Genomic DNA, 19,410 nt, shown 5'->3' on the forward strand with positions numbered 1-19,410 from the left:
GCAACAAGAGCTTGTGGTGCTCCATTCACAAGCATTTTCCACAAGGGAAAGTGGTGGTGGATAAATCACAACACTCCCATCACGTGGGATCCTTTTAGGTGGCTGTGATGGAAAACAGCTCAATCCAAGCCCCGTTTCTGCCACCAGGGCTGGTTGTGTGGAAAAGTCTGTGCTTGAAAGCTTCAGCAACAACATCTGCTGGGAAAGCATGATTGACACAGCAGAGGGAACGCCATCCGCCCCCGAGGAGTGGGAAGGGAGACAGACTGCAGCATCAATCTTGTGCATAAAATAGATTTATTGTTGGTACAGAGAGAGGGATTTTCGTCAGGACTTGATACGAGCGAGGAGCACAACAGAACCATCCCACGTAAATAAAGGCCATGGAGCACCCTAAGCGTTGGATCATGAACATCATTCCAGCAGAAGGCCTGCAGGGAGAGACCTCATCAAGTCAGGTAATTTGGGAAATAAGTTAAAGCACAGTTTACAACTCTACACTGCAAGGAGAACTCAGGCACAGGGACCAGGGGCTGCTCCCGAGGAACGGCCGCGTCCCGGCACTGCAAGGGTTACATCCCCTGCCTGTGACAGGGAGATGTTTCTGAGGAGATTCTACAGTGAAATAGCAGCATTTGAAGGATATTTCCCCTCTCCGAGGTCAGAGAAAGGTTCTTTTCTTTTCCTTCCTTCAATCACCAATAAGTGGGCTTTGATAAGGCGAACAGCGGCCTCGGACGGGCGAGTTCTGATGGAATAAGATCCAGGTCTCGGCTTCTCGAGTGGTCACGCTGATTGAGCCGTGAGGATGCTGCCCTTCAAATGGCTCTTCCACTTCTTCTCTTTATTGGGCTGCCCTGCAAATGGGCTGCCCGATCATTCTTGGGGAGAAAAAAAAAGCTCTTCTGCTGAAATTAGTTGATGGTCTTGTGCTTGATTTGGACAATGCCTTTTATCCTCCTCTCCCAAGCAGTCTCTGCTGCAAAAACGATCAGAGGGGAGGGCAAGAGAGAGGGAGAAACACAGATTTCAGTAACTCCAAGTAATTCCAGACACTCCCTGAAGTTTGGCTACAATTCCTTCCTAAGATCTGCAATTTTTGAAATAAAAATACAGAATCAGAAACACTGCTGATAAACACATCACGCCAGAGACAAGTCACAAAGGCAGAATGAAGCGATTTGAGGACTCAACAAGGCAGTGGTTTGGAGGCCTGAAGAGCCTCAGTAATGATCCAGTTTCATCTCCCTTCATGCTATTGTGACTTTAGTGCTCTGGCTATCAAAGGAAATTAAAACATCTGACCTTACAGTAAGATAAATCCAATTCCCAGCAATTAAACTCTTGAGGAATGATATCCTGAAGTCATCCAACACTGAGTAATTCCCTTACCTGGCTCCTTCCTGGGTTCTGAGTCAGAATCAAAACCCCAACAGCCTGAACATGTTGCACTCATCTTGGGCTTCGTTACAGAACCACAGATTGTGGAATGGTCTGGGTTTGAAAGGACCTTAAAAATCATTTCATTCCTTTCACTAGACCATATTTCCTGTTCCTGGAAGTGTCCAAGGCCAGGCTGGACCAGGCTTGGAGCAGCCTGGCATAGTGGAAGGTGGCCCTGCCCATGGCAGGGGGTGGAATGAGATGAGCTTTAAGGTCTCTTCCAACCCAAACCATTTTTCTTGCCCACAAGATTCATCAAAAGAGTAAGCAGTAATTATGAGTCTCCTTGCAAGAAATGGTAGGAAAGGATTCGATAATTCTGAGGCTTCATGTCAGGAACAAACCCAAATTTAAACCTTGAAATCTTACAGGTGACCTCCAGACAGCTGATTCAGGTGTCTGAGCAACACTTTGTGGCCAGACAGGGCACATTCTCCTGGGAGTCTGGAATGCATTGTCACAGTCACAGAAATCAGGGAAAATTAAATGTAAAGGGAATTAAAACCATGTCAGGTTTGGCTTCAACCAAATTCCCATATTATTCCTAAAAATAACCCCGTAAACTGTGCTATTCCACCCAGTTCCTGCAAGGGTTAAAAGCTGCACTTAGATTGGATTTTAGGAAAAATGTCTTTCCCTAAGGGATTGTCCAGCCTGGCACAGCAGAATCCCCATCCCTAGAGGGATTTAAAGCCGTGTGGATGTGGCACTTGGGGACATGGGCCAGTGGTGGCCTTGGCAGTGCTGAGAATGGTTGGACTCGATGATCTTGGAGGTCTTTTCCAACCTTAACAATTCTGTGATTTTAAGATTCTCCAAGGTGTTCACACGAGCAGGTGGTGCCTGTCCTTGTGCCCACAAAATCCTCCAGAGTACACAGAGAAGAAGAAGAGGCTGATGGAATAAAAGGAGTCTGTTTTATGCTCCTAGGGTGTGTCTGCAAATAAAAATCTGGGAAAGTTTCATCCGTAACCAAAACCTCCAATCTCAGAGCCACGGCAACCCCGTGGAGATTTCTGTAAAGCTCAGGAAGGCTCCTCTACCTGGAAAACTCCTTTTTGCAGAGGAATTAAAGACTCACTCCAAGCCATCTCTGGGCTGAATATTAACTTTATGTCAATTTAACACTGCACAAGTTAAGGGAGGAAATTCCCAAGGGATCCAAGAAAAAACGGGCTAATTTCGTTTAGTGTCCTAAGGAAAGAAATTGCAGATATTTGTTTATCATGTGCGTATTTCTGCCCACAAAATTTCACCTTCAGGCAAATGGGCACATTCCAGGCCTTGCTTTGGTTTTACCTTCATTTTGGTTTTTTTTTTTTTAGTGTTTTTTCTTGTCATTTTAAATTAATGCATTCAAAATATTTCCCTTGTGTTTTTACATAACACCATGGAGGGAGCCTGCTCCGTAACAAACTTCCTTCAATGAGGGCAGTGGTAAATGATGAGGCCTTTTTGTTGCATTTCAGTTCAGTGTTTCCAGATATAAAAATTCCACAGATTCTTCTCTTAGACTAGAAATTGGCTTTAAGTAAAAATACTGGAGGACGAGGCTAAAATCCTGGTTTAATTCTATTTGGGATGCATAACTAAGGACCACTTGATCCAACCAATTAAAACAGTGGTTACAAGGCTGAAGGATAACATTTTGTGGCCAGGCTGTCAGGCACCAGCAGCTGCTGGTATTGTTATTTTAAGTACTGTTAAACCTCACCTGCCTGCAGAGAGCAGGATCCTTCTGGAATTCTGTGGTTTAACAGGAAATTATTGCACAGATTCATTAAACCATGGACTAGTTATGTTTTTATGTCAGAATTAGAACTTCTTGTAGCCCAGGGTAGAGAGAAAAATTGAAAAAAAAAACCCCAAAATGTATATTTTAACAGCTATTGTCCATATCTATGGCTGGAAAACCAGGAAAAAGGATTAAAAAGCCACGGATGGTCTGGTTGGAATTACTGCAGCAGTGGCAGCACAAATAAATGCCACACACAATCCCAATATCTTCCCCTTAATGGCTCCATTAGGTTAAGTTTTCCTCTCCATTACTGGTATTATCATTATAATAAAATGCAAACATTAATAACGGAGTTTAATTTATCTCCCCAGCTTCTTGTGACTTTGGGAAGAGATTTCAAGGGAAGATACAACAATGTGTCAAACCCCTCTGAATTAACAACTCTCTGGGCTTTTCTAAGGAGGGGAGAAAAGGACAGATAGAGACATGAGATTACAGACAGGATGAGAAATAAGGAGCACACAGAAGAGAGGGGGAGATAATTATAAGCAAGATAGGAAAGAAAGAGGAGTCAATAAATTCAATTTATGAAAAGCACAGAGTGTGCTCAGCCCGAGCACAAGTGCCCAGACTCACCGCCAGGAAATCGGATTAGTTCACTTATTTGGTTTTCAATATCTTGCTCTATTCCCTCTAGCAAATTTTCTTCTTCCTTTGTTTCTTGTAGCCAGTGTCAGTTAACTTTTTCATTTCTGAATCTGCCATTCATCCCCCTCCTCTGGCTCCCAACCCGGCGCACAGAGAAGGTAATTTTGAAGTTATTTTATAGCAGCGTTTAGAAATTATTTCAAAGTAACTGTCTGGACTTGTGGGCAAATAGTGAGTACAAATAATTATGATTACAGCTGCAGCACGTGGAGGATGGGCTGGTGTTCATTATGAAAAACAATTGCTCCTGCTTGCAAATATTTCCATCATAAAAGGCTTCTCCTTCTCTGTTATCATGAGAGAAACCTCTCTGAATTCTCATCTTGAAGCATGTGTGAAACAGAATAAGAAACATTTAGGGAACACTTTTAACTACTTGACAGGCTTGGGTGAAGATCTTCAACAAAAAAAAAAGGTGTTTAAAAGGGTTCAAAAACCTAATGCTCATATTTATGCAATTTCCTTTTTCCTGCACCATCTGAACATGAATTAATCCATCCTCATCAGAGTCTTCTGAAGAAATTCCTATCAGATACAAACTCGAGTTAGAGCTTAAACATGTCTAAGTAATTAATCCATTTTTCTCTGGTTACTTTAAAAAATAATACAAAATTATAAATACAGTAAATTACTGTTGCAGGTGCTGCATGGCCATGGGGAACCCACTACAGAACAAACCCAAACAGGGTTACAAGTGACAGGACAAGAGGAAACGACCTCAAGCTGCACCAGGGGAGGTTTAGGTTGGATCTTGTGGAAAATTTCTTCACTCAAAGGCTTGCCTGGCCAGGGCAGGGGTGGAGTCCCCATTCCTGAGGGGATTTCAAAGCAGTGTGGATGTGGCACTTGGGGACACAGGTCAGTGGTGGCCTTGGCAGTGCTGGGGAACAGTTGGATTGGGTGGTTTTAAGGATCTTCTCCAACCTTAACGATTCTGTGATTTTAATATTACTCACCGGACTTTTCCTAAAAAAGGAGATTGGTGCATTCCAAAATGGGCAGGAGGAGAGTTCTTGGAATCACAGAAGGGTTTGGGTTGGAAGGGACCTTAAAGCCATGGGCAGGGATACCTTCCACTATCCCAGGTTGCTCCAAGCCCTGTCCAACCTGGCCTTGGACACTTCCAGGGATGTGACAACAAATATCAATAAAGGATGTATTAAAGGAGGTGATTTTGGAAGCTCTCAGTGACTGAGGAATAACTTCAGCACTGCCACACCAGCACTGCCTCCTCCCATGCTCACCCAGCACCAGAAGCAGTGTTAATTCCAGCAGATCTTCGGGAATACCAGCTCCAGGCTGCAGCATTTTACAGCAAAAGGTCACAGAGAAGGATCAGAGCCAAAGTCTCACGGATTTTCTGCACAGGCAGAGTTAAGCCCAGTGAAGGTGATTACCATGATCAAACACCAGATGTGCTTGCCAGGTCTCCACTATCACACAGAGATGGGTGTCCTCACATGCTCAAATATTAACTCACAGATCTGAGCAGAAATAAAGATCAACAGACTGATTGAAGCACTTTCTACACATCCTGCACGTGGACTGTGAGCACATTTCCAGCTGGTTTGTTTAAGAACACAACTGAGGTCAATATATGAATTTCTGTATTTGAAAGATGCAAGCTGATGAAAAAGAGAAAAGCTGAGAAGTTGTAGCTTCTTTTAATTTAATGATTTCCAAATTGCTGTCATTTTCCTTCATGCTGCACTAATAAAGCATGAAGATTTAATCTGCAGTGACACCCATACCCTAAAAACTGGAAGAGAGGAGGCCAATAGCAGTTTTAGACCCTTGGGTAATGCAAGACAGAAGAAATCAAGAATTCCAAGTGGTGACCAATCTAGTTGGGAGACATCCATGAATTTCTCATATTTATGGCGAAGAGTCCCAGGTAATTTAATCCCCTTGTTTTACTGCTAAAACTGCAGGTAACAGGAAACATCTGCCAACAGCGAGAGCTCCTACACTAAACAACAGCTTCCTAGGGGAGGAGATGGAAACCTGATGAAAACCTGAGCATTTAAATCAACTCCAAGTGGTCTCCACGGAGCTCTGGGAATGCACGTACTGGGAAATGCTGAGGCATGGAAGAAGGACTAACTGGATAATCCGATCAGCTTCCTCTCCTCATCATTCCATCATTTTTCAGTGGGAATAAGTCCAGCTCACCTGTTTGGCATGATTGACACAGTGCAGGTACTGGCTGGCCAGGGCAGAGCAGCTCAGGGTCTCCTGGGCGTGTTCCCGGTAGCACTGGAGGATTTTATCCTGCAGCTCCCCACAGATCGGGTGGGACTCGTATCTCCTGTGGGAACAGAGAACAGCTTCAGGGTTTCCTTCTAAAAATGTCTCAGGAAAGACAAAAATCTTTTAGTTTTTTATTATTATTATTATGATTGAATCGGTTTGGGTTGGAAGGGGCCATAAAGACAATCCTGTTCCACCCCCTGCCATGGGTAGGGACACCTCCCACGATCCCAGGCTGCTCCAAGCCCCATCCAACCTGGCCTTGAGCACTTCCAGAGGAAGAAATTCTTCCCTGTGAGGGTGGGGAGGCCCTGGCCCAGGCCGCCCCTGGATCCCTGGAAGTGGCCAAGGCCAGGCTAGACAGGGCTTGGAGCAGCCTGGGATAGTGGAAGGTGTCCCTGGGTGATCTTTAAGGTCCCTCCCAACTCAAACCATTCTGTGATTCCAATTTTCATTTTGCTGATTGGCCAAGGCAGATCTATCTTCCTCCAGCAAGGAAATGAAACACAAAGCACAAACGCTGCTCCTCCAGGGAACTGACTTCTTGACAATCACTGAAGACGTCATGCTAAAAAAAGGGAATGTTAAGTCACCTTGATTTTACACTATGTACCTATATAAAACATCTCTCTCTCTTCATTCGTTACCCTGCATCTGTGAAATCTAAACCAGAATTTAAATGCAGTCCCAGGTACTTCCACACTTTATGATCTCAGAGTTCAAACTCCTGCAGACTCTTACGGAGGAGGATTTTCCCTTAATCCCCCCTCTGCTGAGATCAGCACGCGCTTCAGAGGCGTGTCAGGCATCCAAATGTGCAATCACAAGCACCTGCACATGGAGGGAGGATGGCAAGGTCTGGACTGGGACAGGGAACAACAGAAGCACCAGGGATGTTATGTTCTCTGTAGACGTCTCCCAGCAGTGATGATTTAGGTCCAGCTAAACCAGAGCTTGTTTAAAATGCTCAACCCCCTGGTGTGAATTGATAAACCAATGCAACAGAGCCTGAAATAACTAAAAACACCCAGAGTAAACCTCGCTGTGCCTATATTCCAAGTGATTTTAGAGTGACTTATACCCAGGTGAGGAGAAAAGGGAATGGGCTGCTCTACCCTCGCTGCATAAATTCTGTCAGTGTATCTAAAGCCATTTCAAGGGGGGAACTCTAACCCATGATAAGGAGCTTTTTGATTGCTTTTTTTCCCAGAGCCACGCCATCAGTGACCAAAATCCAGGTATTATCCCTTCTTCCAATGCTTCAAAGGATTCCATACATTGCCAACCATATGGGAGCCCTGTGGGACACATCATCTCCCGCCCTACAGTGACTTCTTTTCATACTCTGACTTTTGGGGTGGGATTTTCGAAAACCTGCTCTCAGCCCTGTCCTTCCAGGCACTGCAGGTCAGTGAGAACAAGGCCACTTCCTTCAAATCACCCAAGTCCGTTTTCTTGGATTAATCTCTTGAAGGCAAGCACTGTCTCTGTATTGATCAGCTGTGCTTGCTCCACTCCCCTAATGCTCTGCTGGCACTTTTGGGAAAGCACTAAATGAAATTACTGCCTGGCATTAGAGGGCCACAAACCACAGGCTGCAGGATCTCCTCTTGAGGAAAGGAGATTCCATCGTGCATTATGGGAACCCCTCCGAAGGGTTTCCCATTGATTCCTGTCGGTGATGGATCACAGGACTCTCAGATGGATGGTCAGAAACAACAGCAAGGAAACTCCTCCAAAGGGAAATGAAGTATCTCCCTAACAGAGAACCTCCTGAAGCTGCTATGATTCCATCAATTAATACTTAGATGGGATACTGAGAAGGAATTGCTGGCTGGGAGGGTGGGGAGGAGCTGAGCTGGAATTCCCAGAGAAGCTGTGGCTACCCCCTGGATCCCTGGCAGTGGCCAAGGCCAGGTTGGACACTGGGGCTTGGAGCAGCCTGGGACAGTGGGAGGTGTCCCTGCCCATGGCAGGGGGTGGGACTGGATGGGCTTTAAGGTCCCTTCCAACCCAAACCCTTCTGTGGTTCTAAGAATAAAAGTAATTTTACAGAAGCATTTAAGGGGCTGTGGGGTTTGACTGGGGGAAAAGCTTGTAAGAAAACGTAAACATTGCAAACCCAGCAATTATGTGGATGTGTCAGGAAAATGTGGAAGTTTTAAATGCCTGAGTGGATAAAGCAACCTGGTCTGGTCCCAGGTGGGGCCAGGAGATCCTTAGAGCAGGAGGTCCCTTTACTGAACTATCCCATGTCCCAAGAGAGAACTGCATTTTTGGACATGTGGTGGGACAAGTGTCACCAGAGAATCCCAGAATGGTTTGGGTTGGAAGGGACTTTAAAGCCCATCCAGTCCAGCCCCTGCCATGGGCAGGGACACCTCCCACTGTCCCAGGCTGCTCCAAGCCCCAATGTCCAGCCTGGCCTTGGACACTTCCAGGGATCCAGGGGCAGCCACACCTTCTCCAGGAAATCCACCCCAGGGCCTCACCGCCCTCACAGCCAGGAATTCCTTCCCAATATCCCATCTAAATGCCCCCTCTTTCCACTTAAATCCCTTGCCCCTTGTCCTATCACTATCTGCCCCTGTAAAAAAAAACAAGATTGTGTCCCACATCGTATTTATTTATTTAATTGCTCCAGGATTTCACAACTAAACTGGAGGAAAAACACCAACCCTAGGAGTGCAGCAGGAATGCCAGGGAATGCTGACAGATCTCCATCTCCACTCAGTGCAATTCCAGAACTCCTTTACAGAACCAACACACCCAAAATCTCCAAATGCTTTTCTCAGCAAAAGTCAATACGAGCAGCAGCCACATGGCATGCGAGGAACGAGGTGTTTCTTAATCAAGTTTGCAATTCCTTATCTGCTTTCCCTTCTCCAGCTGCTCCTGAAGCACCTCCCATGCCAGAATAATCTTTCTGTGCTGGAATAAACCTCTGAGGGAGCCATGCACCCACCTTTTCCATCGAGCTGATGCATCACAACCTCATAAAGGTAATAGGATGACAACACAAAAGGAAACGAGAGAGTCTTAGAAAGAAATATCCTATGCTAAAGCATGAAAAGAAAATTTAATGAAGGGAACTTTGTACTCATCTGGGTTCTCTCAAAGAGCATAGCTTATTGTACTCCTGGGGGCTCGGCAAGAAGAGCCCCTTCATGGCATTCAAACAAAATGTCTACTAAAGAGGAAATTTGAAATCACCACGGTGAGCTTTGCGAGTTTCGTGCTAAAACTGACACTCTCACTGAAGGAATCTGAATGGCTGATGAGTTTCCAGCTGTGCAGGTATCTGGCATAATCCCCCCCAGATCAGGACTTCAGGCAATTGTCATAAAATATGGGGGAAAAAAAATAGCAACAAAAAAGCAGAGCAAGAGATAAAAATAGTGCCATGAGATGGGCAGGAGTATCCAGGGCTTAATTTAATTCCTCATTAAAGTGCTGACACCTATCAAAGGCAGCTGATTTTATTTGTGTAACCCTTGGCTACTTGTGAAGTACTAAATAAAACAGACCAGACTGATCCTCTGTGCCCGAGCAGCACGGAACAGCCCAACCTGCAGCTCTTTGAGGTCAAATCTTGCTGTGCCTCCTCCAAAGAGCAGCTCAACACATCCAAACCATAAACTGGGGGTGGTTCCTGGCACGAGGCCATGCTGGGGAAATCCAGGGAAGTCTGAACTCGCAAACAAAACCCTACAAATGAACGTGATCCCACTGAGCCCCAAAGCACCAGCACGGGAGGGTGTTGGAGAGGATGCTCTGACCTGTTTTATTTCGCCCTATTGATGGAGGAGAGGAGCCATGCTGTGACCAGGCCTGGCAGAATGCAAAATAAACAACAAAAAAAGGAGGATGTGTCTTGTCTCAGTGTTGTCATAACACACACAAAGGTAAGGAAGAACAAATTGATGCAAACAGGTGGTGAAACAAAAGGAAACTGAGGCAATCTACACCCTCACGGTGAGCAGCCCATGAAGTGTGAAACATCCTTATTGTTGTCAAGTGCTTTATGAACAGCCAAGAGGGTTTTCAGAAGGATCTGTGGGAATTTAATCAATCAACATCATCTGTGTTCAGCAGAAATTCCTTCTGAGAAAGAACAAATCATGTTTCATGGAATCAAGGAACAGTTTGGATTGGGAGGGACCTTAAAGCCCATCCAGTGCCAGCCCTGCCACGGGCAGGGACACTTCCCACTGTCCCAGGCTGCTCCAAGCCCTGTCCAGCCTGGCCTTGGACACTCCCAGGGATCCAGGGACAGTCACAGTTCTCTGGGCAGTTTGGAAAGGGGATGAGTGAGGATAGAAGGTGGAGTCACAAACGCTTCAGAGAGAAGTCAGTAGGGAACTGGAAATAGCACAGAAGCAGAAGTGGGACATAGAGGGCTTGGAAAATGAAGATGTGTGATTTTCCTGGGATAACAGATGAGGAAGCCAGTGGCAGGATGGAAGGGGATGATGTGAATTTGGGGTAGGAAAGAATGTGCAGCGCTGCTTTCACCAGACACAGTCAGGGCAAATATCCATTTCTGTCGGCCAGGAGAGAAAAAAAAGGTAAAATAAACATTGGTAGCCTGAGCAGAGATGGATTTGGCTGAGCAGATGGACAGGAAAGGCCACGCTGGAGGTACTTTGCTTATGGAGGCACAGGAGAAACATGAGCCCAGCTCAGGAGACCCAGAGGGAAGGGCAGCTCAAAGCTGAACTGTGAACGACACCAGTGAAACAGCATCGAGGCACTTGTGCTCCCCATCATCACCCAAAAAGGTGCTGGTGAGAGGGTTCTTTTTTTAACACGACCTCACCCAAAAAGAGTCTCTTCCAGCAGCATCACTGCCGAGCGAATCCACAGGACGGGTTTGTAGCACAAAAAATAGTTGTAAAACAGAACCCAGGGAAAAAAAGACAAAAGGGCATATGGTAATGAAGGTCCTCATTGCTGCACCATTATTTTTAGTTTTTACATTAATTTACTCTTTATATTAAACTATTTTTAAAGATTGTCTTCGCACATGAAGTAGGTGATGACTTGAAGGCGTGTCACGAAACACGCGAGGCACAAACCGAACGGTTCCGCTCTTCCCCGAACGGTTTGGAAGGAATAACACAGATCTGATTGCTGAATATCCACCAAATGCTGGTCCCTAATCAAGCTGTGCCCACACAGAGCCCTCACAATCACTGTGTGGGAAGTGCTGCCAGCAAAAGATCAAGTACTGCGGAGCCGATTCTTGCTTTTATTTACACTCCAATGCAGAGTGTGACTTCTCCAAAAGGTGTAGAAGAAAGAATTTTCCTTACAAATCTCTGCTGAAATGCAGGAGGAGAACCACGGTGGTTTCTGCTCTGCAATTGAGAATGTAAAATCTACAGAGTAATGCTAAATAAATGATTTATGGAGAGGTAGGAGCTCAACTTACTGCACCTTTTGTGCTACTAATGATCAAGTCCGGTGTTAATCTTCCCCATGTTATTTTTAGATCCTTTCTCCAAAAATCCCAGCACCCCCAAAATCACAGGCAAATGTTTGCCATCCTCTCATTTATTTCATCTCTCACCCAGCCTTCTCAAAAGCAAATAAAGATCCAACACACATTCTGACCTTTGGAATTTAGGGACAGAGACGAGAAGAGGAGGGAAGACATTCCAGCACATTCACACACACTCACTGCAAGAAGAGAGACATTTAATGATGTCTGGGGAGCACCAGGCCAAGTTCAGTATGTGGGCAAAATCCTGGTTTTACAGGGATGACTGGCAGAAAATCCTACTGACCTTGCTAGAGGGCCGGGTTTCCAACCTGGAGAATGTTTCCCACCTGGTCAAACACCTGGAATGCTGGCTGGATATTGGAGCAGCCTCTTGGAAAAGCAAAGTGGAAACAATTTCCTTGTGTTGTAAGAAAGAGAGGGAGAGAAGAGCTTCTCTGAGTTAAACAGAGAGAAATTATGATCTTATATCTGGCAAAGCAATTAATGAACAGAGCTTCAAGATGCTGGAGAAGGACTGGAGACAAGGCATGGAGGGACAGGAGGCAGGGAATGGCTTCCCAGTGCCAGAGGGCAGGGCTGGATGGGAGATTGGGAATTGGGAATTGCTGGCTGGGAGGGTGGGCAGGGGCTGGAATGGAATTCCCAGAGCAGCTGGGGCTGCCCCTGGATCCCTGGCAGTGCCCAAGGCCAGGCTGGACATTGGGGCTTGGAGCAACCTGGGACAGTGGGAGGTGTCCCTGCCCATGGCAGGGGTGGCACTGGATGGGCTTTAAGGTCCCTTCCAACCCAAACCATTCCATGATTGAGCAATTCCACATTTGCACATCCTTAACACCTTTCTTGGGCAAGGACTTAGAAGACAAAGACAATAGGATGAGGATGAGGAAAAATTATCCTGGTTGGGAACCCTGATTTGTTGGATGAACTGGTTGCCAAGGTAATTCTTCAGGCCCTCAGGACACTACATGAGGACCAGATCTCTTCAGCCCAGAGAGGACAACTACAAGAGCCGGATCTCAAATATCAATGAGCTACAGGATGAAATTATCAATGGATTACAGGAGACAGGCAGCCAGAGAGGTTTTCTAGCAGTGGCTTTACAATGCAAAAATAATCCAAACCTTTCCCAAAAAACAGCAAATGAAAAGCTGGGACTCACTGTCAGGGGATACTGGGGTCATCCAAAGCACATTTGGATTCAAAAATAATTACACAGGAAGGTGTGAGATGCCCATCAAGAGATTACAAGCAAGACTTGGCTCAGGAAAGCCCCACACCACCACTTGTTTGAAGGCAAAATGGCTTAACTGCTTATTCCCCTCAGTTTTGGCACACTCCCTAAAAACCCACTCCCAGCTGTTGCCCAACAAGCTCAGGGGACTCTGAGCCGACCTGCTGTGGCTTCCTATACTCCAAAATATCTCGAGGAGCAAGCTATCAAATGAAAACAGGATTCCCATCAACCCTGAAAGACCAAATGAGTCTGAATACTTTTATTTAAATGGCTATGAATCGACTTGCACTCTCCCAAACCACAATTTGTTTATAAAATTCCCCTCCCCTCCAGAAAACGAAGAAAAACCCCCTTAAAATAAAAAGCACGCCACCATTAACACACAAATGCACCTCTCCCACAGCTGGCTCCTGCAGCTGCAAAGGGAGCAGCGTGTGGGAATCACCCAAATTTAGGATGCACGTTTCTTTTCAGCTTAAGGGAGAGTTTTTAGTGAATAGCAGGATACTAAAATAAACAATCACGTGGATGGCAAGGATACAAATTCCTTCTAACAGGGGCATGGATGCTGCTACAGAGTAGGAAAGATAATATAGGAACTGCAGGCTTTAATTAGAAGGAACTCGAGGAGGACCAGTTTTATCTCTGGAATATTTTGTAGTACCTAAATGTTATATATAGAAATAAATAAAAAAATACTTCTTGGGCTTGCACACATCAAACCCGACGCCTAATTTTGACAAGTTCACAGACAAAGAATGATCCCAGATGTAGCCAAGCCTGTCCAACCACTATTGAGGACAAAATCCAAACTCTTCGCAGCTCCAGAGTCCGATCAGCTCAGTGGGGACGGAGCCAACCCCTCCAATTCCACGATTCCGTGATCAGCAAACCAACATTTGCCTTCCAAACCTCATCATGTAAACCCAGATCACCAATTATTTTTAGAGCTTGCATGTGGAATCACTTGAGCTCAGCTTTACTCCATCCAAAAAAAAAAAAAAAAAAAAAAAAATTTAATGAAGATTGGCAAGACTCCACTTGGCTGTTCAGGAGAACACAAGTCAAGGATCATCACTGCAAACAACACCATGTGCTAGAATTCCTTACTATTTACTCCTAATAAGGAATTTGGAGGAGGTTTATGAAGGTTTAGGGAAGCAAAGGAATCAAGGCTCTCCTCAGCTCCAGCTCCAGCTCATGGAAAGGCAGATCCAGCCTCTGGGAGACTGAACTGATGCTTTGCTGATATTTCTATGATAGAAGTGGCTGATGCCAGTTCAGGATTACAGTCCACGATACACTAAACCTCACTACTTCTGATTTTTAAAGGAAGAAATAATTCTGCAACAGTTTGAAACCTGCTTCTATATAAAGGTGGCAAAAAATACAGTTTCATCCACTTAAATGATCCATTTTAATGGTATCCCTGTCCCTACATTGAATTTCCCACAGTAACTTTCCATTACTGTGTGTGTAAAGCACACAGACACACACACAAAAACTACAGACAGACCCAAATGAGCAGCACCAACCAAATCCGGGACAGCAAAGCACATTCTGGATTTATTACTGCCACTTATTTCCCAAGAGCTACGACTCACTGCAGGCTTTGTAAAGGCCTAACATCACACCATCATCCCCAAATCGTGGTGATAAAACCTCCACTGAGTCTCACACTAAAAAAAAAACCCCAAACCAACCAGTTTTGCCTTTATAAAGGTGCTAAATAATATGTTCTAACAAGCAGACACTTCTCTCCTCTCCAGCAAAGGTCAACTACAGCACTCAACACAAAGCACCACAAGACACTAACTCGTGGCACATTATTATCCAAATATTACTCTCCAGAGCAATATATATTTAACTATTCTCTTCAGCTATAAAAGGCCCCAAAACCCTGTTAACTGACCACAAAAATAGAAGATATTATGGGCAGAAGCAGCGTCCAGAAAAAGCAATCACCAGTTAAACACTTCAAGCCTCGCCGCTCCCGTGGGTGACGATTACTTGAGGGAACTGAAGGTTGTAATCTTAAGAGACAGCAGAACAAATGCCAATTTTCCATTTGGGCATGAAGTTATTTAAGAAAACAGGCTTGGATTCACTCTGCTAAGCCACAAAGGCCACGTGTGATTCCACAAGTCTTGGACTGGGATGAGGCCCAGCCACTCTTTTCATAAAATAGAATCGGCTGGGCTGCAACGACAATAAAATGTCATCAACTCCAACAAAGAGCAATAACCCCACTGAGAACACGCTGATGGTGAGGGGTTACTGGACCTTGCTCTAAATTATCTCAGCCTTAATGTGCTTGTGCAATGTGTTACAGAAACATTCAAACAGAATGCCCTCAGCAGCCTTTCTGGCATCCAGGGAGGGAAAACGCTCCTCACTGGGGCCAGGTCAGGAACTGGAGCTGGAGGGATGAGCTGTGAACGACAACATTCACAGTTTTTCACTGTCCTCATTAGTTTAAAATTATTTTTCAAGTTGTAATCTTTCACTGCCTGTTGGTGGGTGTTTCCCTCAGGCTGTTTTAAGACACAACAATGAGGATACTCCAGGGCTGGAGACCCTGGGAGAGCTGGGGGTGCTCACCTGGAGAAGGGAAGGATCCAGGGAGAGCTGAGAGCCCCTTGCAGGGCCTAAAGGGGCTCCAGGAGAGCTGCAGAGGGACTGGGGCCAAGGCATGGAGGGACAGGAGCCAGGGAATGGCTTCCCAGTGCCAGAGGGCAGGGCTGGATGGGAGATTGGGAATTGGGAATTGCTGGCTGGGAGGGTGGGCAGGGGCTGGGATGGAATTCCCAGAGCAGCTGGGGCTGCCCCTGGATCCCTGGCAGTGCCCAAGGCCAGGCTGGACATTGGGGCTTGGAGCAATCTGGGATAGTGGGAGGTGTCCCTGCCCATGGCAGGGCTGGAATTGGATGGTCTGGAATGTCTCTTCCAACCCAAACCATTCCCAGATTCTGTGAGGGCACCAGGGGAGCAGTCTGAAGCAGAAGGCAGAGGGTACTGATGAAAACCTCAGTGCCAGCTCACAAAGACCTTCCAAAGGTCTCTCCTCACCCCTCTGTGTGCTGGCAGCACTAATCAGACTCTGGCTTACTTAACAGAACTTCACTCTGCTCCAAGAAAGTCATTCTTCTGTTTTATAACCTTAGCACAGATGATTTTCAAGCTCCTATTTCTTTGTGCCAAGGTCTTCAGGTAGTTTGGGAGAGGGATGCTTTTAAGTTAAAGCAGCTCAAGTTTGACAAACTTTAGATTAACCACTCACATTTTCCCCAGTTAGGTCGTGGCCCTTGATTTCAACTGGTTCTCACTCAAGTTTTCTGCTAATTGCTGCTGTCTGAAGAATTCAGCTTGCTGCTGCTGAGGCTCATATTGTTACAAAGGATGGTGCCAGGCTGAGAGAAGGAAAATAGTTCTTGCCATCTACAGATGAAAATGGTGATCTTTGCCATCATGCTGAGGTTTTTGGGTTTGTTATTAAGGGCTTAAATATAACAGTCTGAAATAACCCTCACAGGAGAACAGTCATAATTTAGGGGAAAATGCACCAGGGATGGAAACTGTAAGAGAAACAACTTTTTTTTCCCACAGACCTTTCCTCCTCCTCCTTCTCCTGGCTGGGAGAGCCGGGAATTCAGCTCTGGAAAGAAGGATCCAGGGAGAGCTGAGAGCCACTTGCAGGGCCTAAAGGGGCTCCAGGAGAGCTGCAGAGGGACTGGGGACAAGGGCTGGAGGGCCAGGAGCCAGGGACAAGGGATTGAGGGGATGGGACACTTGTGCAAGCAGGTATAATTTCAATGACCTCTTTCATTCCACACAAACAAAAAAGGCCTCTCTGGGGGGTCCCAGAGCAGGATTTTCTCATGTTCATCCCACTCCGTGGGAAAGGTGAGTCCACTTTTAAGCTGAGGTGGGAACAAGTGCAAACCCCCACCCCCCCAAAAGGTACAGGGAGCTCAGAGAGACAATAATGAACATAATTAGTCAGTTATTGTTTGCTCTCCTTACAACCCTACTTTATAATGCTCCTGCCAGCAGAGCTGGTTGATGGCATGTCTTTTTCATGCAGCAACCTTTCCATAAATCAAAGCCTCAAAGCAATACCAGGCAGTTTCTCCTGCAGCCTGTTTGAAAATAAAAGTTAACACCGAGCCCTGGCTGTTATCAATCTTCATAAATGTGCCCATGATGCAGCAAATCTGTTCCATATTACCCCAGCTCTGATCCTAATGCATGCACAGGAGCAACCCAGTGGCTTAATGGAGCTCCTAAATGGCTTGGAAGTGGGAGCCACGTTAAGTGGCAAGGGAACTTTGAAAGGACTAACTGCTTTCCTCATTTCTTTCGATATAGGATAAAATTATTCCCCTTCTAGCTTGAAAAATGTGTACTGTGCTACGACAGGAATTTTCACACACACAAATAGAGACCCCAGGAAAATGCGGGTCGTGTGCCAGGGACTGCAGTGAGAAGGGGAAATTATCAGTATTTGAGCTGTTCCTTTTAGCAGGGGTCTGTGGGACTGAGGGCTCTTATATTCAAGCACTGAACTGAAAATCTAAGAGAATTAATAAACTTATTGCAGTGGCACACACACCCTCTGAAGGAGGGGAAGGGAGAGCTGATCTGTATTCATTTGTATTTTCCAGGGCCTAAAGGGGCTCCAGGAGAGCTGCAGAGGGACTGGGGCCAAGGCATGGAGGGACAGGAGGCAGGGAATGGCTTCCCAGTGCCAGAGGGCAGGGCTGGATGGGAGATTGGGAATTGGGAATTGCTGGCTGGGAGGGTGGGCAGGGGCTGGGATGGAATTCCCAGAGCAGCTGGGGCTGCCCCTGGATCCCTGGCAGTGTCCAAGGCCAGGCTGGACATTGGGGCTGGGAGCAGCCTGGGACAGTGGGAGGTGTCCCTGCCCATGGCAGGGAGTGGCACTGGAGGGGCTTTAAGGTCCCTTCCAATCCAAACCAGTCTGGGACTCTCTGAAAACAATTTATTTCCAGTGCAGATCCAGAGCAAGAGGTGGAATTTGATCTTCCCACATCTGCAGCAGAAGGATCCAAGGAGCAGCAATGACTTTTTCTGCCTGAATATCACATTTCCCAGGTACTGAGCAATCAAAAGAATTCCTGCCCCTTGCAGGGTCATGCTCAGAAACCAGAGAGGAGCAACGATCTCCACATTTAAATTAGAGATAAATTAACTTTACCTTGAATTACTTCATTTCAAAAGCCCCCACATCCCTTTTTTGGACTGTCCACAAGAATATCTGCATTCCTCTACCTTGAGAACCAGAAGTATTTAGTAGAGAAAAACTGGTGAATTGCCTAAATTTGACACTGAATTTACCTATAAACCACTTGTTTTTAAGATCTACATTGACCCCACTGATGTGATCTTTTTATTGAGAGGATTTTAACAATTTTTTGGCCAAACTTTTGCACCTGGTCAAGGCAAAGGGAAAATACAGGATGAAAGAAAAGGGCCTGGATTCCCTCAGCCCCTCCCAGAGCAGGATTTCACTGACAGCAAAGAGGTTGTGTCCATTCCACACTGATCTACAAACCCCGTCCAGCAAAACCTTTCCATTCTGATCTTTCTCTGCTTCCAGTAATTCCCATGGCACAGCATTTGTTTGGAATTTTATCCCTCTTAACCCTCCCTTGGAAGGGGAGTCCATCCTTATAAAGTTTACAGCCACACTCCAGTGGTCTCCTCTAAGGTACTCAAAATAATTTTATTTTATTTTATTTCTTTTGCTCAGTTCCTTTCCTCAGGCTTAAAAAACCTGGTTCGAAATATTTCAGGGTATTCTTTATTTAATATCCCAGGCAGGTGGATGGGAAAACACAGTGAGACAAAGGGTGTATTTATAATTATTTAGGTTTTAAACACTGAAAAATTTTCCAATTTTAGTTACAGGTCTCCTGCATCTACAGAACCATTAACACTGAACTGCTCCATAAACAGCCCCGAGGAAAAAATTCTCCTAAATCTCTCCTACTGAGCAGTTTTCTGTCTTTTTATCCTTTTTTAGGGATAGAAGGATGTGCTTTTTGTGCTTCCATGGAACATAAAACTCAGGTCACATCCATCCAAGCCAAAAATGCCAAAGCAAACCACAAACAGCTCAGAAATCCCCTCTAAAAACCAGCAGGAAGAGTTCTGGCTTGCTTCAGAACGAAGCTCATGTTCAGGAAAACTGGAAAATGCATTCACCAAATACCATAAAAAGCTTTAAAAAATTGGGTTTAGGTGATTTCATGACAGATATATTCATTTTTCTCCCACAGATCTCAGTTTTATGCTTTAAAAAGCCACTGAAAGAAACAAGCAGCACGCTCAGAAAATAATTAGCATTTTGCAGCGAGGAATACTGAGAAAAACAGGCCAAAATTTGAAGAAAATACAGGCAGAATATCAGGGGAAAAAAATCCTGTAAAGGACAAAGATTAAATAACAGCAGAGCATATGAAGGGAAATAAATGAAACTTGAATTTTCTGCCAGGGAGATGGGATTTT

At 45.4% G+C, this 19,410-nt stretch overlaps 1 protein-coding gene across 2 annotated transcripts in view; it reads right to left on the reverse strand.

The window, feature by feature from the left end:
• Positions 1 to 278: 278 nt before the first annotated feature.
• Positions 279 to 19,410, reverse strand: part of CHCHD3 (coiled-coil-helix-coiled-coil-helix domain containing 3) — a 126,203-nt gene continuing 107,071 nt past the window's right edge. For both annotated transcript variants that reach the window (XM_082280436.1, XM_082280435.1), the window contains exons 7-8: positions 6,062 to 6,197; positions 279 to 979 (exon numbers count right to left, since the gene is read on the reverse strand). In XM_082280436.1, coding sequence (XP_082136562.1) covers positions 953 to 979; positions 6,062 to 6,197 — 163 coding nt within the window. In that variant the 3' untranslated portion in view covers positions 279 to 952. The remainder of the gene's footprint in view (positions 980 to 6,061; positions 6,198 to 19,410) is intronic.

This window comes from Coloeus monedula (assembly GCF_965178545.1).
Source record: "Coloeus monedula genome assembly, chromosome: 4".
Taxonomy (NCBI): domain Eukaryota; kingdom Metazoa; phylum Chordata; class Aves; order Passeriformes; family Corvidae; genus Coloeus; species Coloeus monedula.